At 43.7% G+C, this 18,109-nt stretch overlaps 1 protein-coding gene across 10 annotated transcripts in view; it reads right to left on the bottom strand.

The window, feature by feature from the left end:
* PTPRT (protein tyrosine phosphatase receptor type T) overlaps positions 1–18,109 on the bottom strand; it is a 945,146-nt gene that overhangs the window by 169,223 nt on the left and 757,814 nt on the right. For all 10 annotated transcript variants that reach the window (XM_033094902.1, XM_033094905.1, XM_033094898.1 and 7 more), the window contains exon 13: positions 12,923–12,959. In XM_033094902.1, coding sequence (XP_032950793.1) covers positions 12,923–12,959 — 37 coding nt within the window. The remainder of the gene's footprint in view (positions 1–12,922; positions 12,960–18,109) is intronic.

Below are 18,109 nucleotides of genomic sequence, written 5' to 3'. Positions count from 1 at the left end.
TAAAACGGAGAGAGAGGTAGGGCATTCCAGACCAACTAGTAAACAGGACATACGGAATTACAAAAATTTACATACATGACAATCTTGACCAAGAGCCGTGAAATGCTATGAAGTTTAACCAACAATAAATTTTGGTCAACACTAATCGTAATACTCCTTCCTTAAAGGTGGGGAATGTTGCCATTTTCAAAGCACATTCTCAGTGAGAGGTCAGCTTTTGGGACAAATCCGGCCTCCCACTCACTGTTTTCTCTGTGGCCATGAGCTAAGAATGGTTTTTACATTTTTAGATGGTTGGGGGGTGGGGGTGGGGAGAAGAGTGATATTTTGTGACACAGGAAAATGATATAAAATTCAAATTTCAGTGTCCATAAATAAATTGTATCAGAACACAACTATGCTCATTTTATATGTATTATCTATGGCTGCTTTTGTGCTGTAAGCACGAAGTTGAGTCGTTTTGAGAGAGACCATATGGTCTGCGAAGCTGAAAAATATTTACTATGTGGTCCTTTACAGAAAAGTTTGCAACCCTCATTCTAAGTGGCGATTTTTATTGATTTTCCCCGTAACCTTTTCAGGTCGGCAAAACAAGAACTGTTGGCCTTGCATGTCAGAAAAGGAAAGAGGAGGCTGGAGAGGAGAGATGACGCACAGGTTTCCACCTGGCTCGTTCCAACAGCATCCTACCTGCCCTCCCAGCCTTGTCTTTCTAGAACCCCTGCTCTGATCATTTTCTAAGCTGTAAGCAGGGGGGCCCTCTTGACAAAGGCAGTCTGCTTAAGCACCTCTAAGGGGTCCCACCACCTCAGGACAATGTTCACATATATGCCACGGGGCTACGCAGAATCCCTGGTGTCCTGGCCTTGCTTGATTACGCCTTTGGTCCCATTGGCAGTCCAGCCATTGTTCCTTGCCTTGCCCCATTCACGTCCAGCGGCATGTTGTCTTGCCTCCAGTGGTTTGCACAGGCTGCTTCCTCAGCTCAGAAGCTGTCCCTGCTTTATTCTCCAACCTTGTTCAATATGGTAATTTACCTTGAGGATCATAGACGGAATTGTATTGTAGTGATATAATTTATATGTTTGTTGCTCTCTCACTACCTACTACTTGTTGAGTGCTTATTATAAGCCAGGCATTGCACTAAACAGTTTATATATGCACTAGTTCATTAAACTCTTACATTAGCTCCATGTAGGCAGTGGTGTTATTGTCATCGTTTTATAGTTGGGGAAACTGAGACACAGAATTAAGTACCTTTTCCAACCTAGCATCAGAGAGCGCCCACATCCAAAAATGAAGTTCTTCATCAAGGGACTGCAGAGCAATACTAAGTGGCGCTCAATAAATATTTATTGGAAACTAACTAAATAGATGGAATTCTGATTTACTATTTTTTACCTACTAGCTGTGCCACTTGGAAAATTACATCCATTTTTGAATTTTAATTTCTCTACCTATACAATGGGGCTAATAATAAGTATCTCATGAAATTCTTCTAAAGATGAAATAGAAAACAATTAAAGCCTCAGTTCAATTGGCAGGCCCTGATGATCCTACCCACCATCAATCGAGGGCTACAACCCTGCTTGGCAGGAATGCTCAGCTAAGAGGGGTATGAACAGAGGTGTAGCTGGACAGGTGCTGGGATGGGTTTTCATAGTGGAGGGAGAAGCACAAGGTAAGTGATGGATCACAGGTCTCACAGGACACAAAGAGAAGTAGAAATAGGAAAAGTACTCATATATTTCACATGAGAGATGACTACTGTTTACCAGTTCCTGGCCCATCTCTTCTTCTTAGGCATATGGAAGAGTCTGAGTCTCATCAAGGCCGTGTAAGTGTAACTGACATGAGTCATTGCGACATGAGGTATTTAACTTCCAGGTTACCACCTCCATACTTCCCCTTCCCCTGCTGTGAGGTTTTGTGAGGCCACATCTATTCTAGATGGCATAACAACAACTACATCTTTGTGGCATTAAACTACTGAGATTTGGATATTAATTTGTCGTTGCAGCAAAGCCTAGCCTATCCTGACTAATCCAATGGGAGAAAAGGTGGAGGTATCTTGTTATCTCCCCTATAATCTGGTCCCCCCACCATATGTTTTTGTGTGTTTTTTTTTCCCACTGGAGGATTCATGACCCTTCTCTCTTCACAGTTTCCAGGCACTGTTCATATGTACATATGTCAGCCATTAATGAAAACATTGGGACCATGCAAAGAAAAAGGAGGTATGCTGAGTACCTCAGACTTCCTTTCTGATTTTTTTCCCTTCTAAAGCAATGCATGTTAAATATACAGAGATGCTGATGGGCTAAAGATGGCAGTGGAGCAGATAACCTTGAACACAATCTAATTTCTTGGTTTATTAGCTTCAATATGTTGTGGAAGGGAAGGAAGCTGAGGGCTCCTTGAGGTTTCTGCTCCAGATGCCAGGACTTAGCTGGACAACACTGAAGACAGGCCAAGAAGCCATACACCCTACAGATTCTATTATCAACGATTACTGGAAAAGAGTCATAGGAAGCAGTTAACAAATAGAAGACAAGGGACCGTCATAGCGGCCAATAGAATCTCACTCAGTCTATGATATTGGCAAGATTCAAAATGGTGCCATGGAAATGCCGTGAGCTTTGGAATTAGATCTGAGCTATAATTCTGAGGGAACCTGAACGCTTTATTTAACCCTTCTCAGCCTACACTGCTTCATTTTTTTGAGTAAGGGTAATAATGATGACCACTATTTATTTAGTGCATAATATGTGCCAGGCTTTACTTCTATCATCCTACTGTAAACTCATGTCGACATACACAGCCCTGGCACTGGCATTAAGCGGCTGATATTTGCTAACCCCCTTTCTTCCCCAACTTCAATACAACATTGAAACTCCATCAATGAAAGCTCAAATGCAGCTTTATGCTCTTCATTTGTAACGCTTGCCTCCAGCCTCCCCCAATTTTTCTCCTTTCTTGACCCCTGATTTAAAAAGGTCTCCTATTCCTTTTGTTAGATGTAACTGTTTTGGAACAAAATATTTGCGCTAACGTCAACTCAGGTGTCTCAGGTTGTGAGCAGATAATTCTTATTTCTAGTTTACCGGGATGAATTGGGACTCCCCAGGGACATGCTTGAAGGAAAATAATTGATCTTGGCTTCTGTTTTCCTGGACTCTATCACACCAGCTTTGTCTTCCTGAGCGGAGCGTACAAAAGGTGTATGTATGTGCCGGGGGAGGGTAGCCGTTTGAGCAAATCTACAGAGTCGGGGGTGGAGGAAGGATATACGTAGACTAGAGTGATGTATGAGCTTTGTAGCAATACAAATATTAAAGCATTGGAGTAGTTAAATGTGTAGGTTATTTTATCGTCTGCTTATGGTTAATCCTCTTCTTCCATCTTGTCACAACATCTTCAGGAGAATCCATAGTATTACACTGGCATTTTAGGACCAATAACTGGTCCTAAAATTGCTCTCACCGTTGGGTGAGAACAAATGGGGTCATGGGCCAAGGAGATCTTGTTACACTCAAGTATAATTCAGAGAACCCCCAGCATAGAAAATTCATCTCCTTGGGCTTGGCTAAGGAGTAATAGCACTACCCTCCCCTAAATTCTCAAACATACACCCTGGGCTTCCTCCTCTGAAATTCTGGCAGGATTTCTGAGGGCTGAACAACAACTAAGAGTTTTCCAGTAGACTGGCTCACTATAGTCTGCTCCTACTCCAGCTGCTATGGCAAGATTCGGGCATCCTGTGGTCCTGGGTCCATCCCCAAATTGCTGGGCAGATGATAAGAAAAGGAAAAGTGCCATAGTCAACTGCTAGCAAGTGGATGAACAAAATCCTATTTACTCAGTCAATAAAAATACATTATTGCTCTGTAGGATCTCATCTAAACACAAGTTAGAGATGAAAAAGGTTAAATGCTGAAAGCTGAGGCCAGCATTTTTCCTGTCCCCTCTCAGTTTCTACACTTTGAATCTAGAATGAGTCTGCTTGAGAAATGCCTGATGAGAAGTAACCAGAGTCCAGGCTTTGGCTTTCTTCCGTAGAGAACAGCAGAGAGAGTACGTGTGCTCTTAGACCATGGTCAGGTCTCATATCAGAGAAGGAAGGAAGAAAGGAAGGAAAGAAAGAAGGAAGGAAGGAAGGAAGGAAAGAAGGAAGGAAGGAAGGAAGCTCAAGTTGTTTATCATCTATTATGTTCTTGACATTTCACGTGCATTATCTCAAACAATCAGGAGAAACAACTCAAGATCTCAGGCTTACAAGGGAAGTGATAGATCAGAGGCCGTGACTTTTCCAAGGTCAATCAGTTAAGTTTTGCATGTGGGATTTTAGTCCCGGTGTCTCTGATTCCCCACTATTCCATGTGACCACTCAAGGAAACTTTATATAACAGAACTTTCCATATAGCATTAGATCAATGGGGGAGGGCAGGGCAGACAATGGACATTTCCTACCTGATAGCACACAATTCCTGTATCTGTCCTGGCTTCTCAAACCACCCGTGGCATATTATTCTTGTGGATAAGGAAACCTTGGACACCCAGTCTTCGCATCTGCAAAATGAGGGCACCTCACAGAGGGAATGGCTATTTACTATCCCTGCCAGTCCCTGCAGGGGTGAAAAATCATTATGGAGAGAGGAGAGAAAATGCTAGATGCAATGCTCTACCTCAGGCTTACCCATTATAAAAAGACGCCACGTTTACAAAAAGACCATCACCCACGCCTCTTGCCTGTTGCTGCTGGGACAATAGTTTCAGTCCGTCATGACCACCGGGCAGCACAGAACTATTGGTGACAATGGCCGCTTATCTCATGCTTCATTATTCTGGAGTTCAGCTTTCAGCACTGACTCTGAGAGGTTGTTTGAATGGGATCGTTAGAGAGCGTTTACTAGATTAAAACTGTGGCTGTCTTCTGCAAAGTAACTGCAAATGGCTTTACGGGTTTCTGGATTTATTTTGTTTCAATGACTCCGCTCAGTTTGCAAATCAAATCAAAGCTGATTTTTCTAACTGCCACTTGGGTGCACCCAGTGGGAGTCTGCGGGGCCAGCTGCGTCCCCTAGAAGGCTGGCACCAGAAATGGGACTGCTGCTGCTTGCTGGCGCCCAGAGAGGGCTCCAAAGGGAAGAGAACAGATAAGCAAGTACCTGCTTGACTCTACCTGGAGTAGGGGGAGTAAGTCAGAGGAAGCAGATTTTATTTTCTGGAAGGAGAAAAGGCAGGCAGGACCTATGTGACCTCAAAGACAATGGCAGAAATACTAGGGAGCCAATCTGGACTCATATATTGAGGCTCCCTCTGACTGAACTGTCCAATGGCCCAAGGCACTCCCTGGGGGAAGAGTGAGGTCCCTGTCACAGCAGGTACTCAAGCAGAGCCTGGCTGGCCTTTTCGTTATTGGGGGATTGTAGGTCACGTGGTGAATCCCCACCTCTATCCCTTTCACTCCTGTCTTCCAAGAGAATGTTCTGACAAGTAGCTTATGTCTGAAAACAATGAAACCATGGAAGAATGACATGTTAGCCATCCATCTATCCATTGACTGATTAATCAATTGAACCATTAATTCATTTACCCATTTGTTCATTCAACATATTTTATCAAGCACCAAAGTGCGCTAGGATCTGGGGACACAGCAGTGCTCAAAATAGGCACAACCCTTTCACTTATTTCACTTAGAATCTAGTTAGAAGACAGATATTAAATACGTAAGCAAATAAAAACATACATACATAGGGTGCCAAAAAATGTATACATAAATTAAGAAAGGAAAACTGTATTATAATTGTAATACTCAATTTATACCAATAACAAAAGATGAATACAAGTCACGTTTGACTTCTGCAATTACAAGAGGTGCTCAGAGTGGTTACCATCAGTGTCCAGACACTTCTGATTACGGCGAACTACTGCTTGAGCAGCATTGACCAAAGTATCCACTTGTATACGTTTTTTGAGCACCCCCCCCCCCGTATATTCGGGTCACAGTGAACGCTACGAAAAAAAACTACAGGGTATAATGAGAGTGGAGAATGTTGGGGATATATATTAGACTGGAGGTCAGGATGGTGTTTAAGAAGAAGCGGAATTTAGGCTACAGTTTGAAAGATATGTATCTGTTAAGCAGATACAGATGGTGGCCAGATACTTTCAGGCAGAGGAGACAGGAAGAGCCAAGTGCCTGAGGTTGGAAGGAGCTTGATGTGTCTGGAAGAACTGAACGAAGCCCAGTGTGCTGGAGTCTGGTGAATACGAGGATAAAGCCCGGATAAGGCTGGAGGGTGGGACATAGCCAGACCATGTAGGCAACTGCTGCGGAAGTAGGGCCTGTGGGTAAGGAAAAGTAGCAAAGTGAATGGACAGGTGTGTGGAGGGAGGCAGGGAGAAGAATTAGACAGGAGAGTAGTGGGTAAAGGGACTTGGATGGAACTGGGTCTTCGTTTCCGGAAGAGGAGCTGACCAGTATGGTTCTAGAGCTGCGCCTCTAGACCAGAAACCATTTTCCCCTTGGCCTGCTGTGTCCCAGCCAGAGAGCATGAACTGAGATAGCTGGGTACCTCCTTCAGCGGCTGCAGCCTGGGGCACCTTCCACTAGATGGGGTGATCATCTGCCACGGGAAAGGTTCTTTTATCTTCCACTTGAACTTCAGCATCGGGGAAGTCTAAATTTTCACATGATCCGTTTCCCCAGAGGTCACTTTGGAGCATGTTCAGCTTACATCTTCAATCCGGTCCCTAAATTGAGTCCATGCTACTTCTTCCAAATGTCAATATTATTTAACGGATCTAAATGCATGCCTTTTCTCACAGTTCCTGTTTTAACCACAAGAACAAAACCTACTTTTAAAATTGATTTATTTTTTGCTCCCTGACTTTCTACTGCCCTCCCTTCAAAGTCGGAATAATAGTTTTCTGTTTCCAAACCAAAACTTAATGTTTGTTTACCCATTGTCTGCACTTTTCTCTCTATAGCTCTGGGCGGGTTCCCAGAGCTAGAGTGCGCCAAGCAAAGGGCTTTAAAATTTTTCTTTTTAGCTCTTGAATTCGAGGCAATCCCATTAGCTCTTTGCTATATCTCCACCAGGTGATGAAATACATCTTCTATATAATAAAGCCCTGCGGTGTATGCTTTTGGTACCACTCCCAGATCCCCCTTTCAGGTTGGTGTGCCATCCCCCAGTTGCTGTGCGTGTGGAGGCTGAGGGCTTATACCTGAGACTTTCCCTAGAGCTTGTGCAAGGCTCAAGGGGGCCATTTCCCCCAAGAGATCCAGGGTAGGGGCCTGGGGAAGTGCCTAGGACTGACTGTCATGGGGGAAGAGGTAGAAACCCCGATCTTCCTGTCTCAAAGCAAAACAACGCTGGAGAAAGTGACATTCTATCCTGGATCTAGCCTGGGTTTGACTTCACCTGAGAATAGATTCTTGCTCAGCATCTTCTCATTCCCCATCCCACTTCCCTCGTCTGCATACAGATTGCTTCCGGGAGCCTTCCCTCAACACAGCACACGCACCAAGTCCCTGCCTGTGGCTCTGCTGTGGTGGGTCTGTCCTAAAACAGCTGCCATGCCTCTTCATCTGCCCTTTGATAAACCCCACTCCCCCACAATGGTTGCACTCACGTTCTGATTCCTCTAAATCTCCAGTCCAAGCTAATAACAGTGGAGCTCTGGCTGAGGAACAAGGTAAAGAAGAATGTGAGTCTGGGTCAGTGACCACAGCTCCCATCAATAAGAAAGACTGCCCTCAAGGCTTTTGGGATGAGGATCCTAGATTAACTCTCCTTCTAGCAAACACCAAACTCCCATCCCCCAGTCCCCTAAGGCCCGCCTTCTAGTGGAGGCTCTACCTGGGCTCTAGAAAGAAACATCGCCCCCTAGTGCTATGTGGATCCACCTGCCAGATCCTCTGTAAACACAGGAGACTTAGTTCTCTGCGTGGGGCCTGAACCGCCCTGTGGCTTCTCTCCCAGTTTGAAGTCCTGAGTCGCTAGCGTCTCACATCCCACACTTGCCCTGGGTACCACGCAATCCCTAGTGGTAGTGGAGAAGGGATGGCGATGGGACAGGGCGGCACAAAGTCTTCTGTGCTGCACGAGTCCCAGGGGAGCCGGGCCCTGGATGCTGACCCAGGAACACACACGCCACCATCACCTGGGGCTTGGGCACCCTTGCTCCTTCAGTCCCCATTCAGCATATTGCACTTCTTTTTGGAAGCACCGCTCACCATCACGACTCCACCACTATCTGTGAAAATCCTGCACAGGAAGTCTGTGTCCACACTAGGCTGTGAGCTTCTTGAGGACAGGAACCCTGCCTGCGGGGTCACCACGAAACCCCCAGTTCTGTCCAAGACGCCCGGCTCATACACGCTCAGTGAGTGAGCTGATCACATGGAGGAAATAACAGTCACCGACAATAATTTTTTTCCAAAACATTTTGTAGGAAATAAAACACTTCTATGTTTGCGATATAATTTGATCCTCAGACTGGGGTGCGTGGGGGGTAGGAAAGGAGAGATTTCAGTGTCCTGCAGCTGACTTGCACCAGCTACAGCCAGTGGTTAAACATTTGGGACTTTTTTTGCCAGCCGGTTGTTTAACTACTGGACGTAGCAGGGATATTTACGCCCTGGAGATGGAAAAGACCAATAAGGGCTTTTCTTTTCCAAGGAGCAGGTTTATCAGCAAACCACTGGCAGCTGGTATGTTCCAATAGGTTCTACAAATGGGGAGATGGAGATCTCTTTCAGCAGGGTGCCTCTGAGTTTCACGAAGACCAAGTGAGACCTTCGAGATCTCGGAGCCTTGCTGCGGTGAGCTGCTCACTCCAAATGTGTTTCCTCACTTCAGCAGGCATTGTTGTTTGAGTACCAACCGTGTGCCAGGATCTTCTTGCCGTGGCAAAATGTGACTGGGACATGAGTGTCTAAGGCCAAGCCACTCCTCCTCAGAGCTCCTCTCACAGGGCGGTGCCGGTACCCGCCCGGGGAGGCGCAGCGGGCTCTGGCCACAGAACTGTGATTGGGTCCGCGTGTGATGCTCTGCCAACACGCAGGGCCTGAGAAGGGCCCTGCCACCACAGACCCAGCACGTGGGGTACAGAGACGGCCCTCTGTTCCTTTGACAGAACCTGCAGTTCCTCTGCTTGAGAACACCTCACTCAGCTTCTGAAGGGAACAAGAGCCAAGTCTGGACCGCAGCCCACCTCCTGGCCCCCTCTGGTGGGGCTGGTCCCTGCGCCTTACACACCCGTAAGAGCTATTGTGACCACACGGGGAATGGCGAGCAGTCAGAGGCTCTAGTCGGAACCGCAGGGGTACTGCCCCTAACTGCGGGCGTCCTGTTACGGGTGAACTGGGCCCCCTCGGCCCAACTCAGAGGAAGTCCTAACCCCCAGGACCTCAGCATGTGACCTGATTTGGTAATAGGGTCCTTGCAGATATACCGTGTTTCCCCGAAAATAAGGCCTAGCCGGACAATCAGCTCTAATGTGTCTTTTGGAGCCCAAATTAATCTAAGACCCTGTCTTATTTTACTATAAAAGACCGGGTCTTATTTAACATAATATAAGACCGGGTCATATGTTAATTTTTGCTCCAAAAGACGCATTAGAGCTGATTGTCCGGCTACGTCTTATTTTCAGGGAAACATGGTAATTAGTAAGTTAGGATGAGGTCATACTGGAGTAGGGGGGTCCCAATCCAATGTGACTGATGTTCTTATCAAAAGGATAAATCTGGACGCAGAGATGTGCACGTGGAGAATGTTATGTGATGATGAAGCAGAGATTGGGGTGATAGTTCTACAAGCCCAGGAAAGCCAAAGATGGCCTGCAAACCAGCAGGATGTGGGGACAGATCCTCCCTCACAGCCCTCAAAGAAACCAGCCCTGCCGGACACCTCGATCTCAGACTCCCAGCCTCCAGAACTGTGAGACAAGAAGTTTTGTTGTTTAAGCCACTCAATCGGTGGTACTTTGGTATAGCAGCCACAGAAAACAAACACAAGTCCATTGCTTTGCAGCCCTCCAAACTGGGCAGCACTACATTAGAGCTTGGGTGACTAACAGTGACACTGTAGACAGACAAGGGTTAGAGTCCCAGCCTGGAGCCAGGTGTGGTGTCTAACAGAAGATGCGCTGAGCTTGGGGTCAGGTCAGAAGGCTGTCCCATGCCGAGGGGCAGCACTCCAGGTCTGCGGGACTCACACAGCTGACCACAGACACTGCCTGGAGTCATGGGGGTTGGGGACAGGACCTCAGCAAGTTGTTTTATCACCAGAGCCCTGGCCTCAAGCTGCACATGTGATCACGTCTCGCTGGCAGACATGGGAGCAAGGTGTCGCAATGACAGAGCAGTGGAGCAACTGGGAGGGACACAGATGGCTCATGGAATCTGCCCCCGGAACTTTACATAGACTCGATGCCGGCGCGATTCCCCGTGTCATAGTTTCCTCTGCAAAGGAATGCTATTTTCAGCAAATCAACAGAGAAGGAAATTTGATTCAGGAAAGGGAGAGGTCAAATATTGATTCCTGGCCTCCGACTCTTGATACGAAGTCCTCATGGCCAGTGCATGGATTTAGATGGAGTTTGCCTTTGATCGGTCCTGGATGGTCCAAGGGTAAGGTCCAAGGGTAGTGCAGACCAGACACTAACCTAACACAGGTTTCCTTCCCGTTGCCTTTTCTCTGCAGTCACCGAGTGCCCTCTTAGGGGATGTGGTGCGAAGCAGGGAGAACTCCCCGCAGACTGGCATTCTGCATGACCCAGCCCTCTGCCCCATCCCCAAGTGCTGCTAGAGCTGTGCTTCTCTGGGCTGAAGTGACAGCTCTCAATGAACCGGAAACTGAGGATGTGGTTGCTTAGCATCCGCCTCTGACTCCTGACTCCTCCGAGCCCTGCCAGGGCTTGGCCAGCGGGGCACATACTCATTCACGTGCTCCTATCCTTTCCCCACACACACCTTACAGGTGTGCATACTCCACTAAAGGAAGACTGAGACCCAAAGGTCAAACCAGAGGAGAAATCCTTATGCCAAGAAGAGGCAGGGAGCGCTTCTGCTCTAGTTCTTTAAAGACCACTGCAATTCTCCTGCAGATCAGCAGTGCAAGTCTGAGGAAGCAAGGCATGGCTCGGGGTGGGAGTACGGTGCGTCCTGCACTTCCCAAGACAGTACAGTTTTAGACATTCTCTCTCCAAGTTCTTGGATGTACCGGCTGCTTGTCCAGTCACATGTTCCCAAGTCTCAGTTCAGGAAATCCGGTCCAACAAACTACTCTGTAGGCGCGGCTTATGTCTCAGAGGGTGTCCTTAGAATCCCACCTACCCCACGGAAGGCACAGCTACTGCACCCACCCCTCCCTTGTCTAGAGGTCAAAAGCAAGAGGAGAGCCAAGGGGCACCGTGACGCTGAAGGTTTTCGGTCAGTTTCCTTCCCTCTCCCAGCTGCCTGCGTAAGTAGGATGTTGCAGACGCCCTGCTTGCTGTCTAGTGCTTCAGTGCTGTCCAGTGGATGCTGTTCTTCCTTCCAGATTATCTGTTTTCTCCAATGGCAAAGTCTTTCAAGGCTGGTTTGTGATTTGTATCACTTTTGTTTGCAGGCCAGCCATTTTCCTGGCCTCACAAAGAGTATTTTCTCTCTTTCTGTCCAGTAGCCTGAGTTCCTGAGAGGCAACAAGTTAGGGACATGCCGACCTCTCGTGGCTTATGTGAAATCAGGGTGAGTTCTTATCACAGGGAGCCCCTAGTTCTCTGTCTTCTTTCTCCTGCACTTTCCCTGTTCTGCTTACATAGCGATCTGATTTTGTTCAAAGTTACAAAAGTCATGAATGGTAGATCTTGGTGGATATTTTGTCAAATAACCACAGATATTTTTCTCCCTTCTCTCTCCCTCTGTCTCTGTCTCTGTCTCTCTCTCTCTCCCTATCTTTCTTCCCTTCCCCCATATATTGTGAATTTTCCTCTGTATGTGTGTGCATGTGTATTATATTCACACATGTATATTTATACTTGGGTCATTGTTTGACTATATTTATACGTATATTTATAATTGTCTTCTCTGTGGAAGCAACCTATAGAACTATGTATGCTGTCGATAAATGCAGGGAATAGAAATAGAATTGCCCGATTTTAGTGTGGCAATCTGGGAAGGATAGCTGTGAAAATATCAAATCTATAACAAAAAGATAAACCTGATTTCTAACCATTCAACCTTGTAATAGGTTAAATGATAACAAACCATTCATTGATTTTTTTTTTAAAGAGTAATAAACAGAAACATGTACCAATTGACAGAGCCAGGCAATTCAATTACAATTAGGAAAACAAAAAGTGATGAGCCTGAACAATATTGCCTTAGTTTTGGGTATAAGGTTTGGAAATGCCAACTACAAAACAAAGCAGTGTTTCTTTTCTTGTTATGAAAGGCACCAACACTAATCACCTCATTTTTAAAAGCCATGCATCAATTTCGTAAAGTATGAAACCTAGAAGATAGATTTAACAGACGTGCTTTAAAAAATAACAACATAAACATAGACCCAAATACAATGAAAATATATAGCAGAAGAAAATTTGAGTAAATTTATATTCACCACTGATTAATGTACCAGTCCACCCAGCCATCCAACCATCCTTTCACCCGTCCGTCCGTCCATCCATCCATCCATCCATCCATTGATTCAACTACTATGTTTTGAGTTCTTGCCATGATTTAGGCACTGTGTTATTAGTATATACACAGTTGGGTATATATTAACACCTAGATGCAAATGACTCCAATGAAAATAACAATTCTTGTAATTTTTAGTCATTGTGGCCTAAATCTCCCTGTGCGGCTAGAGGGAGAAATACTTAAATGGCTAAAGATTGGCTGAAGACAGACAAGAACATGCCAACGTACCTTTCGTAGCCAGACGAACACAGTTGATTTTGGTCTCCTGTAAACAACAAAAGTGAAGCTCCAGTTAATTAGTTGTGGGTTTGGTTTGTTATATAAAGAAAAATACATACATATATGTTTGTGTGTGTGTGTGTGTGTGTATACATATGGCTATGTATTTTTAATTATAATTTTAAACTTGTCCTTTTCATTCCCCCCCCCCCATTAGAACAACCTTTTAATTCTATTTCTTCATTTCTTTTGAGGCTAGGTACATACTTTGTTCCTTTCACTTCCTGGCTCCCATCACTTCATAAGCTTCTTCCCCAGACAGAACCACTTCATAAACATATCAGATACTGCCCAGCACAGAACGACTTTAGCAAAAACACTAAATGGCTACATTTTAGCATGCAGTGTGCTTCAGTCAGTTGCCTGGGTTAGCAGATGGTACCAAAGGCATCCTGGGGAAACTTTGTTATAGGTAAACAATGCATCTATATGGACTGAAACAGACCCTTGGCAATAGCCCCGTCAATATGAATGTGCAAGAATCAAATCGCAGAGTTCATGTTCAAAAGTCACTCTAGCCCTGAGCTCTCTAGTGGACCTCACAGTTTTCATGGATAACGTTGCATGTGTATGTTTGGGTGGCGATAGAATTTTTGCTGAGTGAAGTGAATAACTTATCGAGTTATTGTTGGCTCTTCCCCAAGTGGACGGGATCCATACGTTTGTGGCATTGCTGGGCGTGCAGGCGAGTTATAGAAGAGTATGCTTGGGAAGAGACTCAGCTTAGCCTATTTTTGTAGGATCGTCTCCCAGGAGGAACAAGTGGCAAATTCCAGATGACTAAGTTATGCTCCCTGCAGTAGTCTGAATTTGTAGCGCAGCAATGAAAATCAAAGGCCAAGAATTCGATATGTGTGAGTATCAAGAATCCAGTGGTTGTCTTGCTAATGCTCACTCAGGAGCAACTGTTGCATCTTGAAGGTACTTACGTTAGGATAGAAAAGGCTATGTAAAGGTAATAAAACCTATGAACTTCAGTGATTACAAACAGCAAGGATTTATTTTCCACCCAAACTACATGTCTAATGTAGGTGTGTGGCTGGGTCTGGGAGCGGCGGGTGTAGTGTGGTCGTTGGGGACACTCTCGTCATTGTAGTCACTCATAGACCAAGGTTGGTGTCTCCATTTTAACACAAGTCGTCAGTGTTTACTGCGACAGGAGAAAAGAGTGCTGAAGAGTCTAAACTTCCATGCTCTGTATGAGAAGCAACACTTTTGCTTTGACTCAGGCTTCATTGGCTAAAACCAGTCATATGGCCATGCCTAACATGGGGTGGGAGCCCGTGAAGAAATGGAGCCCTCCAGGCATTCAGACGTAGAGAAGAAATTGTAATGTCTACAGCAGAGTTTTTATGCACTTCTTTGAATGCCAGAAATGATCACTTCTATGAAGCCTAAGTATGACTCCCCAGTGGTCTTGATTCTGTTCCTCGGACCACAGACAGTCTGCCCTTGCTTGTGTAGGAAAGATGTATGGATATTGGAAGATGGTTTTCAGGTCCACTAACATTCTTATTCTTCAACAATTCCTCATATGGTAAGAATTCAAGGCCTTTGAACCATCCTAGCTACTCATCCTAGGATACCCTCCAGTTGTCCCTCTTAATGAGAAGGGACTAGAACATTAAGCAAAAGTCCCCATGTGGTCTTGTCAATATATGATTACTTAGATCGTCATTATTTTCTATTTTCCTTTCTTATACTGAACTTACTGTTCACATAGCCAACATCCCAGGTTTTCATTGATCATAATCAACGTGTTATCAACCTTCCATCAAAAAAAAACATCTGCCCGCTTCTACATATATAAATGTGGTTGTATTTCTGGGACCCAACTACAGAGTCATATATACCACTATTGACTTCCATCTTCTTTGACTCATGCGATTACTACAGCCTGTCATGATAATTCTTCACCACCTGCGAGTTTTTGGATGTAATTATTCTCGAACTTCACCCAGATAATGAATATAAGTAGTAACCTGGAAAATGCAATGACAGAGGTCTGTGGTAGGTACTAGAACCCTCCTTCCGCGCCGGCATTCATCTCTGTTCATCAGAATCTTTGGTTGGTTTATCTAACTACTTACACATACTTACACATCTCCTCAATTGCTTATATACGCAGGTGCTACTGTTGTATTTTCCCACAAAAATAGCTTGAGAATAGGGTCAAATTCACTTCAGGTAATGACACTCTGTCTATTGCATTTCCCTAATCTATCAGCCCAAGAAGTTTCTTAAGAAAAACAAGGTTGGGTTGACATGACTTGTTCTTAGGAACAAGTGTTTTCTTTTCTTTCTATTTTGTATGCCAAAAGCATTCCTTTTTAAAGTAAGTAATTGTTTTAGTTCATAAAATGGGAACTGCAGAAATATTTTTAAAAATGGCACATTACGGTTCAAACATATAAAGTCTTCATTTGAAGTGTTCATATATTTGAAGTATACTATATTTCAAGGAAAAAGATTTTTGGTTTTTTTCAAAGAACATATTCAGAAGATGGAAAGAAGGAAAAAAGACTGAGAAAAAGGTAGAAAAATAAAGTAGAGCTCTCTAAATGTGATGCAAAAAAAAAAAAAAAAAACCACACACACACACAAAAAACAACCTTAGGACACAAATGAGTTAAAACTTTAAAATGATTATAAAAGCTAGCAAACTAGTTTTTGTTTTGTTTTCATGTTTGGAGAAAGAGCAAAGTTCTTCAAATCCATTGGCTTCCATTTTTGCTCGTTGGTTTAAATGGTCAATGATCTGAAGCCTGAGATGGTTAAAGAAAGTATGACGCCCCCAAGAATCCCAATGATTATCACTGAGAAATTGTGTAGAATAGAAGAGGTGCCAAGAGACTAGAGCTGGTCAGATGGCTCTCCAACTTTATGCTAATACAAAGAAAAAAGATTTTGCAAATACTATATTAGGAAACATGCCAATTCTGCGTGTGACTGTTGAATTTAGCAGTGGGCAAGTGTTTGATGAGGACAGCACCATTGGGGGTAATTTATAAATGTGTATCTGGACTTTAAAGACAGTCAATCTAATCTCATTTCATCTAAGAATCTATTCTCAGGGAATACCCTTAAGTGTAGAAAAACCTTTATACTTAAAGATGTTGGTTCCGGTGTTCTTTATAAACGTGACACAATGAAGAGCCACATATACGTCTAGCCCTACAAGCAGGATAAAGAAAGTTGTGGTCTGTCTATCACAGTGGAATATTATAAAACAGTTAACAGAAATGGCGATAAGGCCCATGTAATAACATGGAATAGTACACGTAAGAAAATAAATGAGGAAAGCAAAGTGTAATTTTTATTACATCTAACATGCAAATCTAAGCATTTAAAAAAATAAGACCTGAAGGAAATATACTAACTCTTAAAAACTGTTGCACAATTAATTTGAAGTATAACATATAGGTAGACAAGTATCATAAACTTCTATATCCTTTGCTGAGTTTTTCACAGTGGAAATACACACCTCCGACCAGCACCCTGATCAAAACACACGACATTCCCAGAACCTCAGACGTCGCCTTCATCCTCCCTCTACGTCACTAATCTGGCTTCCGTGGGAATGTTCTCTTCAAACTGTGTCACGTCAAAGGGAATCCTGGGTAACCACATTGGTGTATTCTACTACTTCTTCTTCTCCTTGGGTCATGTGTGAACACTTTCTAATTCTTCTTAGAATTCCACAGCTGATGCATGAAATTGAGCCATTTCCTAACACCATGTCCTCCACCCCGCATCTTAGTAAAATCTGTTTCCTATAATCTAGAGTGCGTGTCTGACTGCGTAACTCTTGCTGGCTCTCACAAATGTGATACTGACAGGTACACTTTCTCCCAAGTTTCTGACACCTTTAATTCCATAACCAATTGGTCTTTGTTAGTTAGAAATAGGTACAGAATAACGAAGTCCTAAGTCACTCTCTTGACCTTCTGGGTGACTGAACTGTTAGCAAAGCATGCCATTCAGGAACATGCTGGAAAGTCTGCATTTTATCATATGCGAAGTCTGACCAGTGTGCATATGCCCGAAGTCCCCAAACAGTTCAATAAACAGGAAATGAGGACTTTCTTTGTGCTTAGATTGTATAGGCTTTGGGGAAAAGAGAAACATTTTGCATTTTCTGTTCTATCTCCATAGTACAATACAATTTCATTTCCCCATCATTTTAACTTCACCCACATCCCACATCCCACTCCCGACTTGCAAGTCTGCACACAGGTATATATCACCTGTGTAGATAGATAATGAACTAGGGATACTGTAAGCCGCATTAAATTTATAAAATGAATAAATGGAAGGAGCCAAAAGAGCAACTATATGAAGAGAACGAAATAAAAATCAAAACATTCCAACTGATAAAATCTACCCCCTTGAAATAACAATTACCAACAGAAGACAACTGTAAGACAATACTCTAAATTGAATTAAATTTCCTCAACAATTTTGAGTAAGCAATGTAAAGATTAAAAACTGAAATGTATTTTAAAAAATCAGCAAAAAAGGGCGGGGGGGGGGTTGAATTCAGGAAAATAAAAGGCTCTTCAGAAATGAAGATTAAATTGTAAGGTGTCCAAAGGAAAATTTTAACAATGGGCACTGAAGAAAGAGAAAATAATCAAGAAAATGAATATGAGATAAAAGGCAAGGTAAAAAGGGTCGGTGAAAAAAGTGACATAAAGGAAAGACAAAGGAGATCCAAAATAGGATACTTCAGATCCCTGAGAAAACAGATTAAACAGTTGGATAGGGAAAGATTTATAACAATAATCCAAGGAAAATTTCTGGAATCACAAGACAATCTGAGCCTACATATTGAAAGGACCTAAAAACCTGAAAGATCAATTCTAAGATCCTAGTAAAATTATTAAAAAAAAAAAAGTTCTCAAGGCCTCCAGGCAAAAAGATCAAATAATTAATAAGAGCAAGAGAATTAGGCTGTCATGAAATGCCATGTTTCCCTCAAAATAAGACCTAGTCTTATTTTAATATAATATAAGATTGGCTCTATAATATAATATAAAACTGGGTCTTATATTAATTTTCACTCCCAATAGATGCATTAGAGCTGGTGGTCCGGCTAGGTCTTATGTTTTGGAGAAACATGGTGTCTCCAAAGCA

Source organism: Rhinolophus ferrumequinum, chromosome 23, assembly GCF_004115265.2.
Source record: "Rhinolophus ferrumequinum isolate MPI-CBG mRhiFer1 chromosome 23, mRhiFer1_v1.p, whole genome shotgun sequence".
Classification (NCBI taxonomy): domain Eukaryota; kingdom Metazoa; phylum Chordata; class Mammalia; order Chiroptera; family Rhinolophidae; genus Rhinolophus; species Rhinolophus ferrumequinum.
This window is presented reverse-complemented; position numbering and strand designations above follow the sequence as displayed.